Source organism: Cyprinodon variegatus, unplaced genomic scaffold (genome assembly GCF_000732505.1).
Source record: "Cyprinodon variegatus isolate N-32 unplaced genomic scaffold, C_variegatus-1.0 Scaffold37, whole genome shotgun sequence".
Taxonomy (NCBI): domain Eukaryota; kingdom Metazoa; phylum Chordata; class Actinopteri; order Cyprinodontiformes; family Cyprinodontidae; genus Cyprinodon; species Cyprinodon variegatus.
The window spans coordinates 301,115-319,221 of NW_015150490.1; the positions used below are offsets into that span (position 1 = coordinate 301,115).

The following is an 18,107-nucleotide window of genomic DNA, read 5'->3' on the forward strand; positions in this document are numbered from 1 at the left end:
ATAACATAGTTATGTATAATATATTCAATTTCTGACATTATATGCCTGTAATTATTACACACTGTAGCTTTAATGAAAGCCTTCACACAACCGTAAAATTGTTAGATGCAACGAGGAGAATAAACAGGTAACTCATGATACCGTCTGCACATGGATACATCAGAGTTAAATTAGAGATGAATTAAGGAAACTTAAAGGTACTGTGAAGGATTTTTAAAACACCCGCCCTCAACATTTAAAGAAAAAAAAAATGAGCATGCAAGAGCATGTCTCCTTGTACAAGCTCTGTTTAAAATGTGCTGTTCTAATAGCTCATACAAGCTTACTGTGTCCACACACAGCGGGGACCATATAGTGGACATTATAGCAAACTCAGTTAACTGACTGTTTGGACAGATGATCAGTGCTTTTTGCTCCTGGGTCACGTAACTTCTCCTCTACTGCACGGTGCCTGTGCCATCTTTGTTATTAGTCGTTACTGTCGGGTAGCAACAGCAGGCCGCTTTGACAGCAAATCCCAGAATGCGGAGAGCTCTCCTCGCGAAGCACTCTGGGATATATCTGCCTCCTCTGAGGCCGTTCTTTTCTTCCCGTACACTTTGTAGACACTCTTTCTCTTACGACCCTCGGTCATTTTCAAAGAACCGTAGTGAGAAAGGCGAGCTTTAATGACTGTCTGAAACAGTAGCTCACAACAGATATACGCCTGAAAGTGTGCATGCGCAGAAAAAGATAGCTAACTGGGTGAGCACATAGGACGGGCTTTATGTAAACATATCACCAGAACGATTGACAATTAGGACCACTTGGATGATCCACCTGGAAAAAAAAGATCGTCCTCTATTCCTTTAACTACTATCTCTTTGTTTGCAAAAAAACAATGACATTCCTAGTTTCTGCCTTGAGACTTACTGATTGATAAGATTAAGAACCTTAAATGGGGTCAAAATACAAATCATGATTGTACTGTGATTTCTTCAAAGCAAAAGAAATATGGAAACCAGCTGATATGCAATTCAGGAACGCGGTGACTTCTACATTCCTCATAGAATGTAATGACTTATTGGCTATTTTAGAATATAACAGCAGAACCTTTATCCAGAGATCTCATATCACAAACAACCCCCAACTTTTCCACTGTGTAGATCCATTAGCAAACATAGAAGGATACCACTGGAAGTCCTGTTTTGGGTTAAAGATACTTATGCCGGGCGATTTAAAATTACACAGTGTTAAATTGGTTCAAGGGAATTAGTTGATTGTGTAAATGTACTGGTGGGAAATTTTATGAGTTTAAGTTCTGCCTGATGTTTACAGCTCAACCTCACCACTTAATTACCGAGTCCCTCCACCTTGCTCTTCACAGAGATCCAAATTATTATCAGATGGCTGATGTTTTTAACAGAGCAAAAAAAAAAAAACATAATGGTTGCAAATCTGAATATATGGTGGCAAAGTTCATCATCGATCTTTGGTCTAAGGAGTACAGTTATCACTTAGACCAGGGGTCTCAAACTGGTTCCAGAAAGGGCCGTGAGGCTGCAGGTGTTCTTTCCAACCAAGCAATAGCACACCAGACTCCAGTCATCTCATCAAGTCATCATGATAAGACTGGACTCACTTGATGAGATGACTGGAGTCTGGTGTGCTATTGCTAGGTTGGAAAGAAACCCTGCAGCCTCACAGCCCTTTCTGGAACCAGTTTGAGACCCCTGTTTGCATGACATTGCATGCCTAAAACAGAAGTCAAACTGCAAACCTTATTTTGGGCTCCATATCTGAGCTATGCTTAGGAATCCTGTCTATTGGAGCTTATTCAAAGGCAGCCCTCGTCTCTAGTTTAACCAAGTTAAATTCAACCTCAATCTCTGATTTCCACTCCCCGGCACTAAATATATTGTGTTTCAATCATATATCTTTACAACACTTATTTATCAAATAAAAATAAACCCAAGATTTCCATTGGTATTACAGTTTCATCTAAACAAGCATTGCTTGGTATGTAAGCAGAAAATTAAGATAGTTATAAATCTTGTGCACACAAACCACTTTCAACTTCATAATAATTCAAGTCTTCTTAGTATTAGATCACTACATTTCACAACGTGTTTATAGATCTAAAGAGGCACAGTGTTGAAAATTAGCTTGAGTTTGCACCCATAACAAACACTGAAACTGGCAAAGATTATCGCTGATGTAATTATGTCAAAAGGATTCCTGTTTGGTGCTAATGATGGGATTTATCTGGTTTACAAAGTCAGCTCTTCTTTTATTATGTAGAAGTAACTCTATGTAACACTGAGACCCAGAAATCTTGTGATTAGTCATATCCAAGGTGACTTTGTACCCAGAGTGAAACACAGAAAATGTGTATGTTTCAGACCCTTTTATAGAAAGGCATATAAATAAGGAAGGGTGGCAGTGTGTCTATGAATCATTAGAGATTCTTCCTTTTGTCTAATTTCTCTTTACTCATGCATCTTTTTTTTGTTGCTATAATTAACACCTGAAGCACAACTCAGGTTCCAGGAGCAGCAGACCTTTAGGGTGACTCATCTGTTAAAACCTCTCCGGTATTGTTATCTTAATCTCAATCACCATCACTCTGCAACCTCTCTTTTCAATTGGATTATCCCAAGGGACCACTAAAAAAGGAGAAGAGAATCACGTGTTTTCTCTTTATAGTAGGGTGGTTATTTTGTATCCAAATTTCTGTAAACTAGAAAGCTGAACAGATGGCTCTGGGTCAATCTGCCCTTCTCCTAATCCAAACCCACATATTGCAATTTTAACCCTGGTTAATATCACTTGGAGAGAATAATATCCTCTAGTTATCTTCAAAATGTACAAACCTGTATTTCCATTTGTGTGGTATTCTGTTCCAGCTAACTTTTCCACACCTCACTGAGCCTTGTGGGAGCTTTCCAGCAAGGCCTGATAGAGCTCCTCTCTGGAGATTTGGCAAGAGCCCCCTGGAGACTCCTCTCCTTGTCTGTCACATACCATCTGTCTCTTGTTCAATAATGCAACTACAACCAAAGTCCATTTAGAGTGCACAACGATCATTTCTTTTAAAACAGAGAGAAAGCCAGAAACACAGAGTTCAAGACAGGGATAGAGAGAAAGAGAGAAGGTATGTTAAAAAAGGAGTGATTTCTTTTAGCCAAACACACTTATACTGACTGCATTTCCAAGCTAAACACTGAAAATAATTCCTTTGCAGTCAGGGGCCTAATTCACATTCTGTGTCAGTAACTCTGATCCCAGATTGTCTATTCTGGCCATACAGTTCACATGCCTTACTGTTGTCCACTGTGACAACTCTCTGTGTGTGAGTGCATCATAGAGAGAGGTAAACAAAGTAAAGTTTGATGAGGGTCCATCTGTGCTTTCATTATAGTACAGGCACCACTAAAATGAAAAATAAATCTTCCTCTGGCCGAGAGTCTCAAAATGTCCTTATATCTGCTTACTAGGGATGGAATGGTTTATGAAAACCGTCCGGTTCGCGTGTGTTGCGTTCGGTTCATGCGCAGCTCCTTTTTCTCATAGGCGAAGCGTGTACACTCCAGAGCAGAAGGGGGCGGTACTGCCACAAAAGCCAGCCACCCGTAGTAAACAAGAAGAAGAAGAATCGAAGCAGCGTAGCCGGGTGTAGTAGAAAAAAATCTGTTGTTGTAGAGAATTGTGTCGGTATGGCGAGTGGGAAAGAGTTGGAAGATGTGCTGGCAGCACTTTATAGGTCTGCTGTATGGGACCACTTTGCATTTAGAGTGACCTACGATGACGGCGGAAAGAAAGTTGTGGATAAAAGTGCAACAGTGTGCGAGCATTGTGCAACACATTTTGTTTATGCTAACAGCAACACAACCAACATGTCAGGCTAACCCCGGAAATCCCACATACTCCGTCAGCGCTCCGCTCCGCCCTGCTGCGCCGCGCTCCAGACTGCCTGCACAAAGCAAAGCCTACAGCCACTGCTGTGGCTAACGTCCGCTCCGCTCTGAGTTCCTTGGAGATCGTAGAGGGCATGCGCGAGATGATTAAATTCAAAGCAGCAAAACATGCGGAAATTATCCATGGTTTCCACGGATCATTACAAATAATTACAATTCATTAATTTTTATGGATTTTTTTCATAAATTTTATTAATTTTTATGGGATTTTGGGGTAACAATCAACATATACCGAACCGAAAACCGTGACCACGAAAACGTGAACCGAACCGTGGATTTTGTGAACCGTTCGACCCCTACTGCTTACATATTCTTCAACAAATTATTTAGATTAGAATTTTATCATCATATCTAGGTAAGCAAGATGTTATAGCTTTTAAAAAATATATATATGTAGCAGCAAAAGAGGCCAGCACAGTTCAGCAGACAAAGGAACCAAAATGATACGACATCGTGACGCAAGCAGCTTCATGGCAGATGGGACCTGCTTATATGCAGCAGCCGAAATTGATCTTAAAGTGGCAGCGTACCATTTATGCTGCTACATATATAATCTATGATACAAACAATAAAATGTAATTCAAAACTTTCCACATTATGTTACATTAAAACAACACTGTATTTTATCAAACTTCCATGTAATGGACCAGTTCAAAAATAATTGTTGTCATATAAATAAAAAAGTAAACAAAAATGAATTTTGTCAGTGAGTGGAAGTGGAAGCTTGAATGGTTCCAAGTTGCACTGTAATTTACTATCTGAATTTCAGTCCAGGGTTTGACTGGGCCATGTTAATACACATATGTGTCATTATAAATAAATATATTGAGGTTCTTACTATTTATCTATGGACATTGTTCTGCTGATTTGGGTGCCATCAACGCTATTTTGGCCTTAGTAGCCTTTATCTGGAAGTACAGTGAAAGAATCGATGTTAAAGAGATAGTAGGAGAGGACATACAGTTTGGTCAACAGATTTCAATTAGAAACCATGACTGATTAGATTTCTTTCAAAAATTATTTTCATTTTACCAGTATAAAAAAAAAAAAAAGACTATATACTAAGAACACAGAACACAAGACATGAGTGGCCATAATTGACCATTTCTTGATGGGGAGTCCTTTTTCACAAGTTTATTTCTTTTTAAATCACTCCATTTAAAGCATGGTTGAAAATCAATGTCTGACTTATTTTTTCATTTTCATATAATTTTTATTTTTGCATTACTTTTCTCTGATTCAAGTTATTTTGTGAATATTGTGGGTTTTGGTTTCATTTAACGAGGGGTACCAACAACTTTGTTCATGTGTGTTACTCTAGTTATAAGAATTGGAAAAGCATGAATACTTTTCTTTCAGGTTTCACAATCTTGCTGTATGTTGTGTATACTAGGTTTTATTTGTAACATTATGAAATTTTTAAATATTTAAGGGTTGTGGATATTTCGGGTTTGATCTAAAACATGGTAAATCCCATAAAATACAGAAACACGAGGCATAAGCGTACATGCCCGCATTGCCATGTCTCTCCATTTTAAGGCCTCTTAAACTAACATATTGTTGAACAGACGCCCACAGATCATTAAAAGACATCACCCAGTAGCGGTGCAGCAAGGATTCAAACACACTTAGACACAGACTGTTGGGTCAAGACAGAAATAAGAAGAGTAAAAATCGTGTTTCTGTGTAGTCATACGCCTAAGGCTCACTGATTCTCTTCCAACAACCATCACCAGTGAACCGAAAGGTAATATTTATTTTCTTTGTTGTTTTTTTTTAAGTCGTGATGTCACCTTTGTCAGGATGCTACATCTGTCTTAAAGTCAACATGGTAGAAAGAAGAGAAGAATGATCATGTTTTGTCATTAATGTGAGCCACGAGGGAGTAAGCACTTATTTTAAAGTCCGCTTTGTAAACCATTGATGTATTTTTGGCGTCCCCTGTGGATGCATGGAGAAATTAAACATTGTGACATAAATGCAATAAGTTTGAGGAGGAAATGTTTTCCTCATTTATTTGTTTCTGTTTTATTTTTTTCTTAATCTTACAGCTTAAAATGTTGAATCCTTACTGGGGTAAGGTGCTAAAATACTGCGTACGACTGGTGTACAGACAGATAATTAATTCCTCCAGAAAGCTGTATGTAATGTGGTCATCTCTTATCACCAGACAGCTTTGAGATTAACTTCGAGGGCGCATATTTCCCACTAGGGCTGGGAAATATATGTCCTAATAATATTGCAGTGTTAATAAAAGTATTCTTTCTATGCTGGTAACTTTATGTCTTCCATCTTCTTCCATTTTTTTTACCCTCTAAGCAGGAAGGCTGAACCTAGACGACAATAGAAGGAAGAAAGAGAATCCTATTGTATACAATCAGCTTCTAAATATATGCAACTTAAAAGTGTCATTTAATTATCTGTGTAAGTCAACATCTTAAAGCAGCCAGGGGACACTAAGAAAAACATGCCTGAAACAGTAGGAAGAACATGCTAACATTATTTTTGTTTTCTTTAATGGGCAGGACAATTTCTATAGAAAATAAGTTTATTTGTGGTGTTTCTTTTAAAAAGTCTCATTTATTAATACTTTAACCTTCCAGGTTTTTGAATTAAAGCTTGACGTTTGTGTTAAATATAAAATACCTACATTTGTGATACAGAGGAGAAATACTTCAGATTCCAATGTTTCAAAAACCCAGCCTCCAATACCAGCATAAAAGGTTTTCTAAAGAAATTTTAAAGGCTTTTAGGATGAGCCCAGTTACTTGGCAGTAGAATTTTTGCAGTTCTATGTGGTAACAGAAAAAAAATAGCTAATTAAAGAGAACCTTGGAAAGACAGCAACAGTATATTTGATTCAGACAATTGTTCAATATTTGATCACCTGTTCTTTTTCTGTAAAATATATAGTAAAATCTGTTTTATTATACTTTCCAATGTCCATTCCTAACAGATGGTCCCCTTTGTATATTTAACTAGTCTAATATTTAATTACTCATGTAATTGGCGAAACAAGCAATTATATTTATCATGAATGATTGTAAATATATTATCATACTTAGACATCTTCTTTAACTTCCACATTAGCACCTTTTGGAATAATTTAATAACATGCAGGCTTATTTAACCATATTTAATTTATTTTGTATTACCCTGAGGTATAAATTTATGTAATTTCCCTTTGATTTTCATCAACTTCCACCCTCCTATCCAGTTTTTTCAACCGCCAGTCAAAATCTAACAAAAGATTAACAAGCCCTATTGAATGTAACCCATGCAAAGAAAAAGTTTAATTTTGTGACTTAAATATTGTTAATAAAGTTTTTCAAACTTGCCACTAAGTAGGAGAAAAACACTCTTTTTCAGCACAATTTCTATGAGATTTGTAACTTTTAGGTTAGCATTCAGCCATTTGGTATTAATTTTAGAAAAATTCTATATTTTTAAACACAGTTTTGCATATATATATATATATATATATATATATATATATATATATATATAAAATTGCAAAAACCCTTTAGATAAGTTGCATACAAATTATAAGGAGTCTGAATACAGTAGTCTTGAAATGACTGGATGCAGACCTTGAGTCTGTCTTAGTTGCCACAAACAAATAAAAAAAACAATAAAAATAATAAATAAAGATAAAAAATCTGAAAGAGCTGTGCAATGCTAAAGTAGATCCATCAGATGCTCAAATTCATTTTAATACATGCCTCTTGGTGGCTTTTAGACTTGAGACGCAGCCATCCTCTGCCTTCTCAGACTTAAGAAGATGAAAGCAAATTGTTTTTTTCCTGTTAAAAGGAAGTTTTCCTCTCCACTGTTACTGCATGCATGCTTAGGATGATGGATTGCTGTGGAGTTATCAGCATACTGCAAACGCATGTCTACTGTCACCACTTGCTAATCCAGGATAAGTGAATCTTGTAAATTCATGAAGTGATGCATAATTGTGTCTGTAAAGTGCTTTGAGATGACATGTGTTATGAATTGGTGCTATATAAATAACTTCAAGTGAATTTAACCAAATCAGAAGAGAAGCTAAACAGTGGTCTGTGTCCTGCTCATAGTATGGAATAATAATATAAACTTCTTCAAAACCTTATGTCTAATAGGTCTTAATCAACCATGATCCACATTTACTAATTAAATAACTTTTGAAGGCAACTGACAGCAAAAGATTGGATCCATTTTTTTAAGAAAGTGTGCTTAACAAAAATCTGTTAAATCAATTAAGAAATCAATATCTGAATTAAATAGTTGTCAGTGTCCTTAGTCTAAGTAGGAACTTTGAGAGCTTCACACAAAACCCAAAACCAAATAAAAATGTACACATACGTTTATATGCACAGCATGAGAAACTTATGTACATTGTCTCCTTTAGCTAATATTTTTTTGACATCTCTGATAAGTGACAGCATGTTCACCCCCAGTTATGCTACCTCACGTTTACCCTCTGCCTCTACTGATTAATAAGCACTTTCCCCCTTCTCTTCCATGCAACCTACAAACTGCATGCATGCTATTCAGCTCCACTGCTCGGTGTAAAGGCATAAACACTGCTTTCTGTCTCATGTCTAAATGGATGGAAAGCTCAGAGGAGGAAGGTGTGCCAAGGTCAATGTGTGACTTTTGACCCAGGTAGGCAGGATTACTGAACCAATTCACAGAAGTCCATAAACATACGGCTCACACAAACCCCCTTTATCTTTGTGGAGCACCATATAAAGCTGGGATTTATTAAAATGGGAAAATTATCTAAGTAGAAGTATGATCAAATATGTTTTTATAGTAAAGGACAAATAAAACTTACAAACTTAATGTGTATTGTGCACAGTTCTTCCTCACTTTATTCGTCTAAAGCTTTGTTTCCCTGACAAGGCAAGCCCTCCTTCTTTTGCTCACAAAAATATATCAAAATGACAAATAAGCCTGTCATATGTGTCTCCGTACATCTCAACGTCTGCATATGCATGCAGGAATTGTCAACACTGCACAGCAAGATCAAGCTGGCAATCTGTCACAACGCAGGGGATGCAGTTGAGGATTCCAAGTGACTGATGACACATGGAGACATTAACCCCCTCTGATGTAGTGGTGGCCATTTAACTGATGAGACATGGCATGAATATATTCTGACCTCCAAGTTTCCAATCATACAAATTTTGTCATCCCGAACAGAAAAGGGATAAAAGGATACAAATGCTACACATAAAAAATAATTACATATATATATATATATATATATATATATATATATATATATATATATATATATCATAAATCTAACTTTTTTGTTTCATTCAGTGCAAAACCAACAAGTAACTGAGAAATCATCAGCTATTGAGATGCAAACTAAAGTCATTAAAGTGTTGCTTTCCCAAATAGTAAAAGTGTTAAGTCTAAGTATGCAAACAAGGATCAGGTCTATGGAAATGAACAGCCCTGTTTAATTTCTGTTTTAGGCGCTTTTCCATCATTGAACTCTTTTGTGATCATCTATCAGTTATTACGATTACGATCATCAGGCAAAGTTTCAGGTTCTAAAAAGTTTCTGGTCATTACTCTTAAAATTCTAAATTGACATTGTAAATATTGTAGTTTGCAGCAAATGCTTGTTTATCAACCATGTGTCATTGCCACTGTTACTACTTTACAGAATGAAAATCTGAAGGTGATAATTACTTTTTTTTACCATTTCATAACTTTTCACTTTTGAACATTTCTATCTTTTAGGAGTTTTTTAGGACCAAGATGAAGCCATCTACTGTTGGACCTTTTGTATATGCCACACAATTGGACTCATATCTGCCTGGGGTAGCAGAGCTATAACAGAGCAATCATTAAGTAGGTAATACTTTACTTTAAATTTCATTGCTTAAGACACTACATTTTATTTGTATTTTTGACCTCTCAATAAACATCAGATGGTTTGGTCCTTAGGAAATGATGCCAAGAATGTAATATTACTCAGATTTGGGTCACTGTGCTGTAGTACAGCTTACATAAGCACCTCTTAAGTTAAACACCTCCAAAATACTATGTTGTTTTTTCTTCTGGATTTTTTTTTTTACTAAACATTTTGAGAAAGCCTTGTCTCTAAACATACTTGCAAGGTTATACAAAATTTAAACTTACAGTCAGTTTACTGTAAGGCGTCATTGAACAGGTTACCCACTGCAAGGGAGGCGGGGCTGTATCTGCACCCCTACTGTGCAAAAGTGTATGACAGCATGGGAAAAACGAAACGAAATGTATGATGATTTTGATACAAATAATTGTATAACTTATTTGTACTGATTATATTGAAATCTGATGGGAGAAAAGCATCACCTTTAAACATGAACCACTAAAACATCAGTTCTTCAGTCTCTCTAAGCCAGTGGGTGGAAATTTTATGCAAAACATACAAAAACAATCCTTTTTAGAATTGTTGTACTACATTTTTAAATGTAAATGGTGGTGTAAGATAACCTACACCACCATTAGCTCCATACAACTAGCAAAAGAAACCAACAAAAAACAAAAACAAACAAAAAAAAACTCTTCAAAATTTAGTAAAACATATGGCGGCAACAATAATAGCCAAAAAAAACTCCCTTAGATTCCTGCAGAAAACATTTCTTCAAAATAAAACTGGAATTGTGATATAAGCATAAATTTCAACTTATGGGAAAAGAATACGACTTGAATGACAGGTTCACAAGAAGTGTATACAAAACACAAAGAGGTTGCCCCCCCGTTGTGTTCGTCTTTGGGCTTTTGCCACATCAAGAAGTGGTGAGCTCCTGTTGGATGGCCTGCAGCTCATGAAGCTGTTTTAAGGTGCCTGAAAGCCATAATGACTACAGTTATCTAGTTTGGTGGGTAGGATATAAGGTGGCCTTTCTTCCTAAGACCCCATCCACATGGAGACTAGCTTAGGTGTAACTATGAAAGTATTTAGTGGTGTAAGCTAAGTATCAAAACAGAGGCGGCATTTTGGGAGAGGATAAGTGATCATTTTTAAACCCGTGTGCGAGAAAGAGAAGGAAAAAAAATTAGATAAGGTCGGTTTCATGTTTCACTGTGTACATCCTGTCCTTTCTTGAGGACCTACCTCTATGCAGAGTGTATTTCTGCCCTGAGGTAATGCCTTGTTTTGTTTATCTAGGGCAAGGGTCGGAGGGTCAGAGAACTATATTGGACCAAAAAAAACAAAAAACAAATCTGTTTGGAGCTGCAAAAATGTAAAAGTCTTATATAAGCCTCGTATGGCAACACAGGCTCTAAGTATATTAGCCCATTATAAAAAAAAAGACTATGTGGGCTTAAATATATGCTAAGCATTCATGACTAAATGTTTATCTAGGAACAAATGTCACATGGCAGCATGAGGTGAGAGGAGAGCATTGAACCCTCTCACCGTGTGGAATTCACCGCACGCCGCTTCCTCACCCTTCAACGTGTGGCTTAGGTTTTGTTGCATTGATGAAAACACGATAAAGGAAACTTTCTATGGAGGATGTGTTTCTGTTGGGAGGAGTTGATTGAGTCATGAGGAACCAAGAAGAAACTGACATCCATCAGAACAGTGCTCACTACAGTAACCCCAAAATCTCACAGCAATCCTTGGTGTTATTTCTATTTTGAGGATTTGGGGAAAAAAATTGAAGAAAGTTCACATACCTGCATAAGAGTACTACCTGTTCGATCTGTGGATGGTTTTCCAGGCTTGCAAGAAAACCAGCGGCAGTAGTGGATTTGGAGATGCAATCCACTTCTTACATCTATCTTTGCTTTGCTCTCCTCTCATTTATCGAGAAGTTCTGCAATCACACCTTTTCTATGATTCCCAACTTGATGGTCGACTGCATATTGAGCATGCCTTCACAAATTAGTCTAATTATTTGACAATCTCTCAATACAAAGCAAAACTGAAGGCAACCCTTCCATATTGATAATGAAAGCAAATGATTTGGTGCATTTTAATTTGAATACCCTGTCCTCATCAGGTATCTTCCTTTTGTCCCTTGGGATCCAATGCCTGAGACTCACCCGCCGCTTTTATGCCAGGCACTGTGAAACCCTAAAATGTGTGTTGCAGGCTATGACCACTGATCTCTATGGCTATGATGCAAATTTTTGTAGAAAGAAATGTTTACATTTATTGTTTGAAATAATTTATTATTCAAATGTTTACATATTCCAAAACATAAATGTTGGTTTGACCGCCTGCACACCATATTAGAACAAAAAAAAGAATTTTTGAAAAAGCTTCAGGGGCTTTAAAGAGCCTCGGGTAGGGGTATGTGACGTTTGAGCGTCTGAGCTACCTCAGCACCTCAACTTACCAACACCAGCAGCTCACCAAGAGATAAATTCACTTACAAACACCCATTTAAGTTAAACACACTTCCATATGGAACCATCCCACTTATAGTGTGTCTGAAATGCAAAGACAGGACATCCTGTATTTATCTTTTTTACAAAACCAAAAACTGTAATTAGTCTGAGTTAAACCTATTGCTTATCAAACTTCATATCTTAAAAAAAAAAGTTAAAAGAAAAAACACTTTTGAGGTATATAATCAAATACGTTTTGCTATTGTCAGGTCTGGTCATGTTTTCTCTTTATTTCCCTTATTATTTTCATGGCTTGGGGTACACAAGGTGTTTTAGTATGAATATTATACCAAAGCCATTCACTTTTACAGCAGTCTTGAGACTGTCAAGGCCATTTGCTTATAGTGAAAACATTGTCATGATCCAAAAAGTCCTGTTTAGGAGTATTTAGGCTTTGTGGAATGGTGCGAAATCCTTTTGAAAGAAATGAGTAGAAGATGATTTCTTTTTTATCATAAGGGGATTTAAGTGTTCATCGGCAGTACTTATGTAGGGTTATGTACTAAAATAATACTCAATTAGAAGTAAGGGTCCCAAAGTATAGCAAATCATATGCCTGGATTGTAATCTCTACCTTACAAACTGATCTGAATTTTCCTTTAACAATAAAAAAAGTATTGTCATACAACTGCATCTGACTGATAGCTCTGCTAAACCAGATGAATTGGTAACTATCTCAAATTCATACAACAACAGTGATTCATTCAAAATCATCCGTCGTTCTCTAAATTGAATAATTAATCTGAGCTAGTCATCTCCACAAGGTATAAATGCCATGTGACTGAATTATAAGCAATTTGTGAAAAAAGAGGTTGAAGAGAAACATCTTTTAAAGAAGATGGTAGGTGTAGGATAGGTAAACCCTTCCTTCTAGAGGTAAAAAAAAAAAGAAACCCATGCAAAGCTGCTTAATTTTACCATTTACTTTACAAAATGAGAAACATTATGAACAGTTCAGTCTGATATGGTAATGTAGCTTTATAAGAAATTAAAACAAATAAATATGAAAAAGTTGCCCCTTAATGGAGATTCTTCTCAGGTCCTCATAAAAGCTTGAGCCGTCTCTGAGTGCCGCACTGATTTGTAAGCAGTGCTGGATTTCAGCACCGCGGACAGCGCTCTGACTCCTACCAACGCGCTGGTGAGGAAAGGAGGGGTGGAGGAAGAGTGGCTGTAGTGCTGTCGGTGGAGGGGCTTTCCCTGACAGATTTTAGTGGAAGGTCTTACACAGTGATTCCTAACATCTCCTCCTCTTTTCCCTTTTGCGGATTTCCATAGAAGGGAAACGACTAACCTATCCGTGGGCAGGTGTGTGTGTTGGGGGATGGAGAAGGGGGGGTTTCGTGGCTTTCATGCAATATTGATCGACCCTGCCCCACACTGGATGGACAGAGAGAAGCGAAGCCGAGTGGATGGGAGGAGGGGGGGGTTAGGACAGCATTTCTCATGTATCCACCCAAGCAACCCCAGCAAACCCCCCCCCCAAACCCCCACCAGCTCCCTCCTCCCTTACATTCCCCGCAAAATATGTTTCATTTACTCGCTGATCATGACCGCAACCACTGGATTCGCCTGATTGACGCACACATGCATAACAAAGCAACACACACACAAACCCACACAGATGTGAAGGATGGGAAACGTGAAGGCCGGCGGCGACCAGCTCCAGCAACATCCGCATAACGCTTCCAACATCGGAGACGCGCTGTGATCTCGCTGAATTAAATGGGCATGTCAGGATTTCCAAGCGTGTTGAACCAAAGCTCTCCTCATTGACCCAGCATATGCAAAAATCCGATGTCCGTTAAGCATTTTTCTTTTTTTTTTTAGATTTTCTTCCAAACGTCACGTACTGCTGTTAAAAAAAAGGGCCAAGAATGCGCTCATCATTTACCTTAACGCAACTGTGTTGAGCAACATTTCGAAAATCGCTGTGGTCAATTGGAAGTCAAGACCGCAATTTTGAGCATCTTTATCAGTGACCCAACAACAAACCATGAGCAATAATTCCCCCCTAGCTCTGACAAGCTGATAGAGACATGAATTATTCAGTACACATAAACTGTGCGCCTTTTTCCCCAAGCAAGGGGGTTGGCTGGAAAATACATTTACAGTTTAAAAAGCCTTTTTGTGTATGAAATACACTGGATTTTACATTGAGCCAATGTGTGAGGGGAGAGGGAAAAAAAACAAACAGGCAGTAAGTCTGCGTCGCCTCCAAGAGGATGCAAAAACCCAAGCGAGAGAACGAGAGACGCCGCCGCCGCGCAAAGTAGGAAAAAAAAAATCCAGCAGACATCTGTAGAAATCAGGACAGACAGCCGGCGTAAAATCAACCCACGGAAAGATGAGAGCCATGTGAATAAACAGATTGGCAGCTGTGCCGTTTACCTGTCAGGACTCCGACCCGGATTTGGTGGTCGTGGTTCGTTAAAATCATCCCGTCTGACGCCATGTTCAGCAGCGCTGTCGCCCGCACCGAGGACTCACGGCAGGGCCCAGAGCCGATCTCATCGAACTCGGAAGAGGCAAGGGGAGGGGAGGATGAGGAGGGAGAGGAGGAAGACGAGGAGAGAGGGATGGAATACGGCAAGAACACGCCAGACCTGATGAGTAGAAAGCCGAGTGATCACTGGGACACCTAAAGAGAAGGACAGAATGCGGGGGCGTTTTAAAACCGCACGCATCACTCAGCTGGCCGCCTGCCACGATAGTAGTTTGTATTCTTGATTAATTTTCATAGAATCTACTCTTCCTTAAACCTTTCCACTTCTTTTTTACATAAGAACTTTTAACTTCAGTATAGCATATTGGGATTTTTATCTAACAGGCTAATATAAGTGGCAGAACTGATGTTTTTAAAATTCATCCTAATACTCTTTTAAAAAAATCTACTAAAACCAATTTCTGTCAGATATGAAGGTTATTCATATTTAAACACCATCCATCTGTGTTTGAAAGCATCTTTTGTGTAAAGCTCTTGGACCTTTTTTAATAAAGAGCAGCAGACAGTTCATATAAGCTTTGGAAAAGGTTAAAGCAGGTTTAGGTTATAAAGCAATGTCCCAGGCCATTGACATAAAAAAAAAATGCTTTATCCATTATCTTTAATTACTAAGTTTTAGAAAAGAAACCACAAACCTACTAAGACATGTCTATCCAATTAGGCCCACATTAACAGGCAGACTAAGGATCACATAAATCAATGAAGCAGCAAAGAGGCCCATGGCACCTGAAGAGCAGCAGAGATCCACAGGTTAGGTGGGCTAATCTATCTACACAATCATTATTAATTGTTTCTCATTGTAAAAAAAAAAATACAATTTATGGAAAAATAACAAGAAGAAGGCCATAGAAGATAAAATATTCTGATTAGAAGTTTTCCACAATCAACACAGTAGATGAAGTATGTGGAAGAAGCCTTTGTCTGATGAACAAAACTGAAATTTAGCCTACATTCAAAACACTTTGGGAAGGGAAAACACAATAATGCACATAAAGCAAAGAAAGAGGGACCTGATGTGAAATAGTAGTAGAATTTTGTTGTTGGAAAGCTTTTTTCTTCTGACCAGATATGGAAATACGGGGAAATATCTGAAGGCAACCAATTAGAGGTAGGAGAAACCAATAATGAGGCTCACTTTCAGGCAGTGCAATGACCATAAATGTACAGCTGGAGCTACAGCAGAAAGGTTTAGATTAGACCTAGTCAAAGCCTATGAAAAAAGAAAAATACGAAGTAATACAAGTTAAGCTTAAAAAATGTGCAGTCAAAATAAAGCTAATTTAATTGACAAAATGTTCAAAGCTGATAGAGATAATCCCTAAAATATTCTACCTGTAATGACAACAAGAAAGGGTCATTTAAATGTTGACTCTTGGCATTTTAATGGAAATGTAATAACACATTTCAGATTTTTATTGGGGTAAAGATTTGATATTCTTGTTTTTTTTTCCCTTCCACTTTAGGCTATCCCTTTTTTGTCGGTTTCACCTAAAATTCCAATAGGATACACAGAAGTATGTGGTAAAAAACAGAGTGTAGAACAGAACAGAAACATCTCCAAACCCATTTTTAAAGACACAAAAAAATATCCCTACAGGGAGCCTCACATAATACCCCCAACTTGATGAATCAGTAAAATAAGTAAACCTATGACTCAGGCGTAACCTCTGCACTCAGTTTCTCTCTCATCTATGACCAATTTCTGTATAATAAGACAGAGGAAGACTCCATTTCAATGCAGATGCTTTACTTTGTCTGACCTGTTAAAATGCAACTTTGCATCCCTGGGCTAAACAAGCATCTATACAAGCTTCTATTTATAGGCTCCTTGTATGCTTCCATGGTGTATAATTTCTCTTGTTTATTTTCATGAAAAAAGGCCCATCCTCCAGCATCTGCTGGGAATCAATCAGTATGCATAATTTATTGAGGGAGGCAGTCAGGCTAAGATAGGAACTGAGGAATAATGCTCAGAAATGAAGGAACTCTTAAAAGGTCACATCAGTAGTTTAACTGTTTGTGTCCTATAACCTAAAAGAGAGGATTGGCATATAATTCACCCTTTACATGCAAGCAAACTCCCCTGCTTGTTTTAGATAATGTCTTAACTTAGGAAATCTTCCATTGAATTTGTTGCACATGGTTCATGAGTTAACATTTTGTACACATTTGCATGCCTTCAGTTACAAAGATGTACATCATCAGACAATTTCTGAAGAACCCATTTTATAAATACAATTCTAGTGAATTAAAGAGTTTGAAAAAAATACCCTTTGTTATTTTTTGTAAATAGTTTAAACATTTTTATATTTGGATATAAATAAAACAGAGTTGAAGCTTTAGAACAATATTCAAAGCTTTGAACATCACATAGAGCTAATTCTAAGTCATAGTCTAAACAGTAAATCATGGCACAACTCACCTGCAAACCTACTATGAAAAAAATTGCAGTAAAGAGAGCATTAATAATAGAAGCAGCCGAGAAACTAAGAGGCAAATGTGTATCTGGTTGATAGCTGTTGTGATTTTGTGTGATGATTCTTTTGATGATTCACTCTGTACTCCACTAATGCTTTTAATTATCGGTATGATTTTACTGCACGTTTTTTCCAAAGTTTTTTTTTTTTAAATGTGAAGCTTTTTGAATATTCTTGCTGCTGAAGTGTGATATACAAATACATTTTAGTTGTGGAAGACTTTGTGCTGCTCAGTGGGCCAGAGCCTTATTTTGAGCTGTTTGCTTTACACAGCAATACCTGAATCTGGTGCTGCTGAAGTGTTGGAGGACTCAACTCAATTCAATTGACTTTATTTATAGAGTGCCAATTCACAGCACATGTCATCTAAAGTACTTTAAAAGGACAATTCAACCCGATCATACGGTCTAATTGGTTCAAAGTTTTCTATCTAAAGAAAATCAGCTGATTGCATTGACGCATTAACTCGAAGGCCATCCCTCACACCGAGCATGCCTGTAGCGACTGTGGAGAGGAAAAACTCCCATTTAACAGGAAAAAACTTCCAGCAGAACCAGGCTAGGTGTTAGCAACAGTGTGTGTGTGTCAGAGTGAATTGCAATTATACCCAAAAGTGGGGCTACAATGACAAATGTCTGTATAAGTGATGCACTGTAGGCATGTACTGTAACAGCATGCACTATCTGAATCAATAGGAAAATTCCACTGCAGCTGTCACAGTTAAACTACTATGGCATCACTAAAACAGTTTTGAGATAAATACTGAAGAACTAC

At 37.5% G+C, this 18,107-nt stretch overlaps 1 protein-coding gene across 1 annotated transcript in view; it reads right to left on the reverse strand.

Annotated features, from left to right (window-relative positions):
* Positions 1-14,878, reverse strand: part of gphn (gephyrin) — a 135,305-nt gene extending 120,427 nt beyond the window's left edge. Inside the window, exon 1 of the mRNA XM_015369295.1 lies at positions 14,742-14,878. Within this exon, the coding sequence (XP_015224781.1) occupies positions 14,742-14,805 (64 nt within the window). The 5' untranslated portion in view covers positions 14,806-14,878. The remainder of the gene's footprint in view (positions 1-14,741) is intronic.
* Between the last annotated feature and the right edge of the window lie 3,229 nt (positions 14,879-18,107).